The sequence below is a fragment of the Meleagris gallopavo genome, chromosome 1 (assembly GCF_000146605.3).
Source record: "Meleagris gallopavo isolate NT-WF06-2002-E0010 breed Aviagen turkey brand Nicholas breeding stock chromosome 1, Turkey_5.1, whole genome shotgun sequence".
NCBI classification, from domain to species: domain Eukaryota; kingdom Metazoa; phylum Chordata; class Aves; order Galliformes; family Phasianidae; genus Meleagris; species Meleagris gallopavo.
In genome coordinates this window covers 55,373,191-55,384,972 of record NC_015011.2, presented here as the reverse complement: position 1 = coordinate 55,384,972, position 11,782 = coordinate 55,373,191, and the positions used below count along the sequence as shown (strand labels likewise).

The following is an 11,782-nucleotide window of genomic DNA, read 5'->3' as shown; positions in this document are numbered from 1 at the left end:
AAAAGGAAAGAAGAAAAAAAGGAAGAAGAGAGAGAAGAGAGAGAAAAAGAGAGAAAAAGAGAGACAAAGAGACAAAAAGAGACAGAGAGAAAGAGAAAGAGGAGAAAGAGAAAGAGAAAGAGAAAGAGAAAGAGAAAGAGAAAGAGAAAGAGAAAGAGAAAGAGAGAAAACAAGCCTTATTGGAAGAAATAGAAGTGGCAAAGGATGTGAAATTATTCAGGACAAATAAGCAGAACAGAAAGAATGCTTCTACCTGACAGTATGAGGAAGTAGTTAGAGTTTACCATGTTCATCTTCTATTGCTTGCCCAAATTCAAAGTAATGAGTACAAAAAGGCAAAAAAGCTGAACAACAGAAAAAAAAAAAATCTATGGAGATTATGTCTAGCTACAAGCTGACCAAAGGTATCAGAATTAACCAGGGAACTGAAAGTAGTTGCAAAAATCTTCCTGTTCTCTTCCCTTCTCCATTAGGAACGCAGGGTGTTATGGGGAATAGACAGAGTATCAGCTGTGTCTCCATATGGATTGACCAAGAGCTGAAACAACAAGGGGACTCCCTTATTGCTGATACCATACTGGGCTAATCAGGAAGAACATGAAAAGCTCAGATCTGGTAATTTGGGGGCTAAATTCTGAGTCTGAACCATCTGAAAAATATATCAGACCAGTGCTAAGCTTTAAAGTAAATCAATTTTGGAAGACTATGAGAAGGTCTAGGGAAATTCATATTGTTTTAGAATCCACGTTGGAGAAGCTGAAAGGAAATGAAAATTAAAGCTTGTGTTCCCTGGGATTCTTTTTTAAAAATAGGCCAGTGAATCAGACAGTCTGTTGATGGAACAGGCTTGGCAAGTTGCCTACCAAAGCCATAGGAAAAAGTTATCTGCTGAAGGTATTATCTGCAAAATCTGAACTTTCATTTCATCACTGCACAATAAAACCAGCAATCAGTAGAGAACTGGAGGCTTGACTGATTGGACTTGCTGCCCAAAGGTCTCTGGAGTCAAAAACAGATGAAGAGAAGATCTTGAGCAGTTGACCTAAAGTGATCCGTAAGGCTTAAATCTTGGCCTAGAAAAATTTGTGCATACAGTACTGCACATTGTAGTGTGAGCTTGCCTGAGCCAGTTCACTGGCTATAATTTCTTCCAGCTGCGGATGACAATGAATGTCTAAATCCAAACATCTTTCCTAGAAGGAAAGAAGTACCTAGGTTCGTCTAATTAATCCTTTAGAAAAAAACTTACTGTGTTAATCTGTCACCTGGTTAATCCTTTAAATTCATTTTAAGTAATCATGAAATACTCATGATGTAGGGTCCATTTGTGTATAAACCAACCTCATTACCAGAGTAGGTAACACTAGACAGATCTTGTAGTTCTACTTATATTAAATTGAAAAGGAATTGCTTGGCAGTGTTCACAGCACTGCTGTGTAAAAGACAAGATGGAATTTCATCTGGCTTTCTAGGCTGGCTATAACATGATAATTTTCTATCCAGGATATTCCTCCCTTCCTCTGCATCTCCATAGTTTATTAGACAAAGGCTTATCATCACATGTGCTAAAGAATAGTCCAGTCATTACAGGCACTGTTCAATAAAGATATGTGCTGGGATTCGTGTCCAAACTGGAAGAGTTCAGAGCTCAACCAGAGCTCATCAGTGACAGGACGAACAGCACGATGCATCTTTACACAGGGTGTAGTGAGTGAAATTCCTCCATAGTATGCCAAGGAACTTTGGGAGACCTAATGGCCTAGGGGTTAGCTAAGGTTTGGTTTGTGGAACACTGCACATCCATAGCACAGGAAAGAGCCTAAGCTGTTGATTCATGAGGTGCATGAGCAAAAATTTTGGCATTCCCAAAAAATATTGGTAAAAGCCAACCAAATTAATAATAAATAAGAATAACTCCTTATAAATCATATCCTTCACCCAGTGGATGATCGGCACAAGGTTGTCTCTAACATAGCTGTTACAAGTATTACAGATGCGTCTGACTCAGACAGAATTTGTTGCAAAGAAATCTTGCAATAATGTCAATCTTAATGCAATCCTAAAAATTTTCTGAGTAGTGAAACAATCGTATTAGTCATTAAAAATAAAGAGAATATCAGTTCAAAGCCTCCAAGCATCCAAAGTATCTTACTGACTCTTAAATGTCTTTATCTGTAAACATAATACATTCTACCAACTCTGTTCTGTCTCTGCTTAATGTTTCATAATGTCTTAAGGCTGAACAGTAGATTTTATCTACATGTTAAGGAAAGTAGGACCAGCACTCCAGAGAGTCATTCTTTCCATTTTCCTTGGACACCCATGGCAGGATGGAATAAAATGCCTCTGACATGCCTGGTTCTCATTTCCAGTCAGATGAGTAATTTGGACAGTCAGCTTACACTAGCCATGCTCTTTTTGAAGTAGTTAAGCTTAAACTCCCTGTGAATATTATCTCAAATTTTACTAGAAGAATTTTTAGAATGACCATTTTTACTGTTTTTCTTTGTTTTGGTTTGGTTTGGTTTTTTGTTTGTTTGTTTTTTGTTTTTGTTTTTTGTTTTTTGTTTTTTTGTTTTTTGCAAAGCATGGAGAAATTTTAGAACGAGAGCCTACAAAATAACTGAACAGGTCCAGACTCCATGCAGTCAAATCCTATCAACAACATGAGCAAGAGAAATAGTGCATGACAGGATATTATGTTGTCCTAAACTCTTTCACTTTGTAGTCAGCTGATTCAGTTACAGAGTATTGAATATCCGTGGTAATCATGATTTCTGTAGCTCTCTGCTGTCTACTACTGTGCAATGAAACAAGATGAGATAAACTACTTCATGAGAAAAATATTTGTAAGCCTAGGGAAGAAATAGATAGCTGAATAGAGGAAAAATAAGTGAGAAAATACAGAAGAGAATACATAATAGACATGAAAATTCCTACAGCTGGTTGTGATGGTTCCGGCATGTTCATGAGAGATTCAATTCATAACCCTCCACTCTCTTACACTAAAAGTGCAATAATGTATTTATCATCAGATAATTTAACTTTACTAAAATTGGCAGTGTCTTAGAAACATATTCAGGCACAGAAAGCTTAACTATCTTCATCTACTGTTGCATGGTCACTTTATTCCTTGAGTACTAGATTTAAATGGAATTGATGTAAAGTTAAGCCTAAGTTTTTATTTGTTTTGGCATACTGAGCAGCTGTCCTACACTCTCTGGCACATCTGCTTGTCACTCAGGATGAACAGGGAGGTTTCAAAGACAACCTTTCTTTAGTTAATTTTTGATAGCAGTGGTAAATCAGCTGACTGACATATCTCATTGGACAAAAGAATGTATTCATCCTGTGTCTTAATAATAGTACTGCAGGCTCTCTTTCTTCTAAGATCATCAAGTCCCACCATCAGCCCATTCATGCCCATCAGCACCAACCATCATGCCTGCTAACTGTGTCCCTAATATGCCACATTCACACTTTTCTTAGAAACCTCCAGATTCAGTGACTCCACCACCTCCTTGGGCAGCCTGTGCCAGTGCAGCACCACACTTTCTGAGAAGAAACTGTTCCTAATATTCAACTGGAGCCTCCTCTGATGCAACTTAAGGCTATTCCCTCTTGTTCCATCATTGTTACCTGGAAGAAGAGGCTGATTCCCACCTCGCCACAACCTGCTTTCAGGTCTCTGTAGAGAGTGATAAGGTCTCCCCTGAGCCTCCTCTTCTCTAGACTGAACAACCTCAGCTGCTCCTCGTATCCTTGTGCTCCAGACTCTATACAGTTCCTTTTCCTTTCTCTGGACATAGTTCAGGGCCTCATTGTTTTTCTTGCCACAAGGGACCCAAAACTGAACATAGTACTGACGGTGTGTCCTCTCCAGTGCTGAGTACAGAGGGATGATCATCTCCCTCATCCTGTTGACTACACTATTTCTGACATGAGCCAGAATGCCATTGGCCTCTTTGGCCACCTGGGCATACTGCTGGCTCATGTTTAGCTGGTAGTTAGCTAACACTCCCAGATCCTTCTCCTCCATGCAGCTTTCCAGCTACAACCAAATATCCAGGAAACCATAGAACAAGTCATGGTTAAAAATGACTGGCCTTTTAGAAATCTGGACACATCCTGAAGTTGAGGTATGTTGTCTTCTTGGTAGCCACAGTGTTTCTCCAGCTGTTGGAAAGCATCCAGGTATTCTGTACAGGCATGAGTAGGGTAGAGGCTTCTCAGCTTCCTGTAGACTTCTCTCCTGGAAAGCAAGAGCTGTGTAGTGTGTCCCACCTCATTGATTAAGTACCCACAGCATAACCCTCGAGCATAGTTGACAGTCTAAAAACTGGTATAAAACTAACAAGTAGTAACAGGATGGAAAAAAAGAAAAAAATTATAGAAATGGTTATTTTTGCTCAGACATAGCCCTAGGGTGTTAACAATTTTTATAAACCTTGTTTTATGAAAATTGAGATCATTCTTGGAAATACTGGCTATGGAAAATGATCTTTGTTGTTTTTGTATTGTTGTTTTTTTGTGTATGTGTGATGCTATTGTTGCTATGGAGGTGATAGCCAGTCCCTGTAATGTCTCTGTCCATTTATATGGATATCTTACACAGTGTGGGAGTAATGGATCAGAATGAAGGGGGAAGGAGAAAACAAAAAAACAAACAAACAAAAAAAACACAACAAAAATCTCAACACTTAGGAGGAATAAAAATAAAAGAACAGAGGGAAACAGTGACTGCTGTCAGTATTGCAAAAGCTGCGGGAGATTGGGCCATTTCCATGGAAGAATGAGGAAAAAGTGAGAATAACTAGAATTCAAATGTTGCCTTAGCTTATTCCCCCGAGACAACTTCTGACTTCAGTGGGATTGCATAGGATCTGAACTAGCACACAGTTCCACCCTGGACTGGAGTTTAGAGAGGGCAGAACTGTTTACACTGCTGCACATATGGTCCCTTTTATCAAAGTATCACTCTACTGTTTGTCCAAACATTGACTACCACAGAAACACAGAGAGACTCAGAGAGCAGTGATGAATTGTCCTAAGTCAAGCATCCATTCTCTCTAAGTACCACTAAGGAAATCATTTAAGTTCCCTCAAAAGTCAAAAGAGAGTAGCAGGCACCTCCAGAGGGCAGTTTAGCTTGCCCTAGCGTAGCATCTCAAATAGATGTGATGCCTCATCATACGGAGGTGCTAGTTTGATTGTAAAGGACCCTCAATCATGGATCATCTTTTAGAAAACTGAAGTAGTATTAAAAAATTACTGTACTCCATCCTTTCTATTTCTAAAATAATCACATTGTTTTCTGCATCACTTGTCTCCACAAAGAGCCACTAAGCTGATACCTGAAGGTCTGGTCCAGAGATGGGAAGAGAAAGACAATATCCATGTTTTACATAAATTTCCTTATTGATTTGGATAAAAAGTGGTACTGTTTAGTTTTTTATGAAGATGTGACAGGTATACCCCCGTAATTTTGTCCTAGATTCTCCCTTTTTCTTGTCATACCTTATGCCCACAAGAGGTCTTGTATGATTACTCAGTTTCAGGGCCTTCCACAGCCTGCTGCTTAAAAACAGAAACTCAGCTAATCTGCACCCTCTTTTTTCTGAAAGTCATATTTCTGCACTTGATTAGTTTTCATCTTTATAACCATGTTGCTACAAACTGAAGGCATCCAGCAACTCTTCAGAGAAAATTCTCTTCAGAAGAATGTAGTCTGTGCTACAAATTTCCCATTTGATTGCATTGTTCTCAATTACATTTTGTTGTTCCATTGTTACCTGATGTCAGGTCACAGCCCTGGGGAGCTGTGAGAACCATCGGGAGGTCTAATTTTGGAAACAGTTTCACAAGACAAGACAACCTAGGTTGCTGGGGCTTGCTTTTTGAGGAAATAGGCAGATACTTCTGTAAAGGTCTATTCTGTTATCACACTAGGACTAATGACTAATTCCAGATGGAGAACTGGAATGACAGAGTTTGGGGAAAAAACAAACAAACAAACAAACAAAAAAAAAACAACCACAAAATTAAATTTTCTTAAATATGAGTTTCACAAACAATATACCATGTCAAGATTGCTGGCTAGTGGTAGCAATTATGAACATGACGCTAGCCACCAATCTTTGACAACTGAAAGATTTTATAAAAACCTATTGAGCTTAATAATAATATGACTGCCTGGCTGAGTTGGATTCAAGTTTTCTATGTGATGATGGGCAACACCCTTTTAGCTTTCTATGGCATGGTAAATCTTATTTAAAATAAAATAATCACTGAAAAAAGATGGAAAGGCCCTTTGGTTGAGGTCCTGGAATGAGACATCTAGTATATGTATTTACTACCTGACATTGATAAAAAATTCCTATATAATTTGAGCAAATTACTTAAACTCCCACTTTTTCAGATCCCCAGCATTCTTCTTTTTCCCCACCTTTGGGCTGTCTTTCCATTTAAACTGCAAACTGAACAAAGATTATTATGTGCACGTGGCACCTTTCCCAAGTTTAAGATATTCTACTGTAGGCTCCAGATGATTTGTGTCTTCTGATATCTTGATGTAATGGTCTAGCAGGGAGATGATCAGGAAAATGCATTTTGCTCTAGAAAGTGAATACTCAATTTTAGCTCTGAGAATGGCTTTCTGTAAAACAAATGACCAAAAGAAAATACTTCACTATTGAGTAAAATCTGAAGTGTACACTATTGAGTAAAATCTGTTATTTGAGTAAAGTCTGAAGTGTACACTATTGAGTAAAATCTGTTACCCACTTCAGATGGATTCACTGCCTCACACTGCCAGTCTTTCCTAGCACTGTAGCGGGATGATGCAGGAGTCATAGCATAAGTGACAAACTCACCAAGTTGCAGTCTCCTGCTCTGTGTACTCGATGTGAGGCAAAGGATCCCCACTGTAAAGAGAGGAAGTAATGCATGCTTCTAAAGCAAGATTCAAATTCAACTTCACAAATTTCTTTCTTTGCCTGAACAATGAATGTTTGCTGTAATTAATATTGAAATAGCAAATAGTATATAATTAATCACTTATTTGTCTAGGTAGATTCTTATGTATGTATTTTCTCCTCTATTAAATCTGGGGAGAAAACAGAGGGATGTGTTAAGAAAGAGTCATGTTCTGCTTGACAGAAGAAAAAAGAGGCATTCCAGCTTAACTTTACCTCTGCTGAATGCAATCTTGCAATCATCACACACTGTGTGTCTGCATGATCAGTCTCTGGAGGACATGATCATCACAATATCATCACCAAACTCATCAGCACAGAGATGCCCAGGCACACAGTGATGGTTGCCACTAATTCCTCAGATAGATGGCCTGGTCTTCCTTGCTCCAATAGCTCTGAATCAGTTAATTCTATACTTATGTGATGTTTTATGATGGACTATGTATAGCATGTAGTGGCACTGAGAAAACTATAGTCAAATAGAATTATAACTTGGGAAATTTTACCATTTCTTGGACTTCATGAGACTGATAATCCACAACCTGTTCTAGCCACGTAGTTATCTCCCTCAGAAAGCAGTGTGATTCTAATGAAGTTTTATGCAGGAAGACAGTAACACTTTCATTCATACATAAGAGACACAAGAGTTTTTTAGCCTTTTTTGTCTTCCTGTTAGAAAAGACTGTAGTCTTGATAGCATTGTTCCACTTAGGGAAAATTTAGTTGGGAATTTTAATCTGCATGGGCATAGACTTTTGACAAATAAATAATAAAAATAGTACATTTTCTTTATCAAAAATACATTCTAAAATCTTGCCAAGGAATTTTATAAACATTGTTCCTCAATATTTCTTGAAAAAGATCAGCTTCAGGTTAGGAACTTGTCTTAAAAGAAACCACAAAGTTGAAAAGAAAGACCCATATGGAGGAATTACCTCTGGTAAGACACTCAGTGAGATGTAAATTCAACCATATGACTTTGTCTTAAGATGTATTTTCTCTGTTGTGAGAAAAGTCTATTTTATATGAAGGTAAATGTTCTGTTTCTAGATTCTGTTTTCTATTAAATAGCCACATACATACATTGACAAAATATTAAGTCTCTGGTATTTCCTCCACATGATGATATCTGAAAGTACACAGTGAAAGAGAAGCGTGTCTTCAGCAGCCTTATACTTACACTCTGTAATTATAGGCAAGATCAACAAAGTATGCCCTCCTTTTCCTGTACTCCAGGTCAGTGTATCCCTGAGTTAGAACATAATTTAAAAAAAAAAAAAAACATTAAGAGATGTTTCAGAGCATGAATAAATTCTCTGTCAGAAGCATTCAAAACAACTAGATTTCTTTTAAGTTGTTCTCTCTGAGGCAATGAATTGTGATCCTTTTGAACAAGGCAAGCCAAAGTCTACACTTATTTACATCCTGGCATTCTGCTGAAAACTCTGGGCTTTGTGGCAGAGAAGAAAGTAATATGTCTTGGTGCAAATGTTTTGGAGTTCTTCGTAAACGCTACACCACAGACCATTAAACTTACAGTCAAATATAAATGAAAATCATGCTGAAATATAATTGAATTAGAGGTGGCCTGTCTCTTCTGCTGGGAAGGAATTGAATCTTTGAGTCACTGCACTTCTTTGCTAAGCACAAAAACTGCAGCACTGGAGAGTGATGAACATAACAGTACCAAGCCTGATATCATCTTACCAGATAAAGCACAATACACCTGAACAGTGAGAAAAGAAGGAGTCTTCACTGTCTAGAAATCATTGGAACAACCACATTAAAAAAATGTGCATTCAGCTGAATCTCCTCGTGCTCATTTATTGCCATGTTATAATAAAGATACATTAAGAGGTGTTGGTTCAAAAGGGCAGTTTACATATTAAATATGGACATTTTCATTTTTTCCTCCTCAGTGTTTACTAGAAGTCTAGCTTCAAGCAGAGTTCTCCAGCTATTAAATGAGAAAAAAATATGTGTAATCAAGTTCCCTTGAATTTTACATCATCCATAACAGGAATAATATCTGAAATCTGGCACAATGTTATTAATATAACTCATAAAGCGGTGTTGATCAGCATCACTGTACAAATATTTATTATTCTCAAATATTCAGAACTTTCTGGAACCATTTTGCCTTCTACAAGCCAATTTTCTCCCTTAGGTTTATTCACATAATTTTCAGTGTAGCAATAATAGCAATAATACTACAGTTAATGACTATTGTGTGCATGAATCTAAGGAAACTGGATCTCAAGAGCATGTTTATTTTTTGTTGTATGTTAAGAATAATGTGGTCATTCAGATGCCACCTTTGCGTGTCAGTAGGTGTAATGTGCCATGTAAAACGCATCATAAAGCCATGGGACCAGGCTTTTCTTGGCGTTAGGACCTTTCATCTTTGTCCCTGCAGCAGGGATCTCCCCAAGGAAGCACAACAGTTCATAATCAGTGTCAGGGTGCCCTGGCAACTGATGTTATAGTATCATTTGTTTCCTTTTTCAGCTATCAAGGAGATGGCAAAGGACAAAGTGGAACTGTTGAGATGGATAGCCTAAGCTACCTATTCGGTAGTAAATGTGAACTCAAAATTTCTGAGCCAGCTGTATAGATTATCACGTTTTGATACTTTCCACCAGACTGCCCACATTGAACCATGCTCAGCAGCACAGTAACAGAGGCTGATTTGTGCTCCTTCTTGCAACAGAAAAATGGTTTCCAGTGCCTGAATTAACTTCCTTCAAGTTTAGGCATTTCTACATTGCACTGCATTCTGCAGCGTCAATTTATATCCACTCAGTATTTCAGTAACTCTACACCGCTAATGCTTTCTTTCACTCTATTCAGTACTCACAACCTCTTCAAATTGAAGAGGAATTTAGTCTTATTCAAATAATTCCCAATATGTATTCATTAATCTCATGAGAAAAAAAAAACACCTCAGAGTCAGTTCAGGAAAAACGTAGGCAAATACTTGGAATGTTTCTATCAGAAAGATGCAAGGAAGAATGAAAGACAATCATACAATATCCTGAGTTGGATGGGATGCATGTGGATCAACTTGAATCCAACTTCATGCTGATGTTCTGGTTGAGGTTGATCTGAAGATCTCCTAGAGATTTCTAGTTTAATAAATTACTATCAAAAATAGAATATAGACCTGAATTATTTTTATATATTTTTTTCCACACAGAGATGTATAGTCAGAAAATGGTCCTTCAGATTCCCTTATTCATCTGTACAGAATTCATAGCTCACTTATTCATCTGTTCAGAATTCATATCTCACTATGCTATATCTGGAAACCATTCCTTTTTTTTTCCCCCAGTACTTTGTCTTAGAATTAGCATCAGTGGAGTAGGAGACTGCAGTGCATTTTTTCTCTTTCTAATCTATATTTTGTAGATATTAGAATCAAAGAATCATAGAACATTCCAAGTTGGAAGGGACTTATAAGGATCATCAAGTCCTACTCCTACATTTTCCTTTGTCCTTTTCAAAAGTGGTGCTTAAAATGAAGTTCTGATAACCTCCAGTTCCTGCTCACGTGGCACAGTAACACTGTAAGCAGCAGGAGGTGTCTGCAGAATTCCTTCTCCTGTTTCTTTCATGAAAAATCATCATGGAATCTGTCCCAGTTTTCAGTTATCCCACCTACCTGCTGAACAGGGCTACCAAGGGGCATGCTGAGAGCCTGAAGCATTCTTCCACAGATTTTGTTATGGTGAGAAACTCCCCGGAACAAAATGGAAATCACCATTGTAAAAAACACTTAGGAAGTTTTAAAACAGCAAGAAATTCTATTGAGTCCTTATCTTGTGGGAAGAAAAATAAACCACCACAAAACCAGGATTAAAAAAAAAGCAAATGCTGGAATCTGCCTTCAGCCATCACAGCTCCCACTCTCACCCCACTTACCTCAAGCACTGAACCACGTGTAGCAGAGCCTGGCACCACATAGATGTTACAAGGCTGAGTACATACACAAAACTGTTACGAGTAAAACCCTGTTTATGGCCCACTCATAACAAATATCTACTGCCTGAATCCAAAGGAAAGCAATCATTGTAACAACATTTTGCAGACAGAAAATTATCAATAAATACTGTCAAAATTCTGGCTCCAGAAATCTTGGGAAAAGATAAATGTGAATAAGAATTATAGTCTTTGAAACTTGCTTCCAATTTAAATTTTACCTGATTATTTCAGTAGAAATCACTAGATATTTTGAGATTCTTCAATCACATTTAAATATTAGTTCCAGTATTATGCCCATGAATCTGTGCTGCCATGTATCTATTTGTTGTCTAGACAATGTATTCAAGTTCAAGCATCATACTTCTCTCTGTGGAATCTGACAATACAACTTAGTAACTAGCTCTTTGCTGCTTCATTGTTGTCCACTGTACATCTGCACTTGAATGAGATTTCTGGCATATACAAATTAGAAATGCAGACATAAAGTGTTTGAAAGGTAAAAACATGGGAAATACAAAATGCGTAAGGCTAAGAAACTTGAAGGCTAGATGGACCAAATGGTAGAAAGTGGATATACTTCAAAGAAAATAGGGGTAAAATAATAAAATAGAGATTTTTATTTTAACTAAGCAATGAAATGAAAACAAAGCTAAAAACTATATTAAATTGAAATGATGATAATCATGTTTACCTTGGTGAATCAAGGTCCATAAGCTTTTCTTGTTAACTTATTCGTTCTGCAGTCCCTAACTTCACTGAATATCAGCCTTTATCTGGCTCTTCTTTGCTTTTTTTTTCCAGAGTGTTCTCTTATTACTGAAATTCTC

General features: G+C 37.5%; 1 protein-coding gene across 1 annotated transcript in view; it reads right to left on the bottom strand.

Annotated features, from left to right (window-relative positions):
- PAH (phenylalanine hydroxylase) overlaps nt 1-6,852 on the bottom strand; it is a 16,639-nt gene extending 9,787 nt beyond the window's left edge. The window contains exon 1 of the mRNA XM_031552917.1: nt 6,780-6,852. Coding sequence (XP_031408777.1) covers nt 6,780-6,852 — 73 coding nt within the window. The remainder of the gene's footprint in view (nt 1-6,779) is intronic.
- Between the last annotated feature and the right edge of the window lie 4,930 nt (nt 6,853-11,782).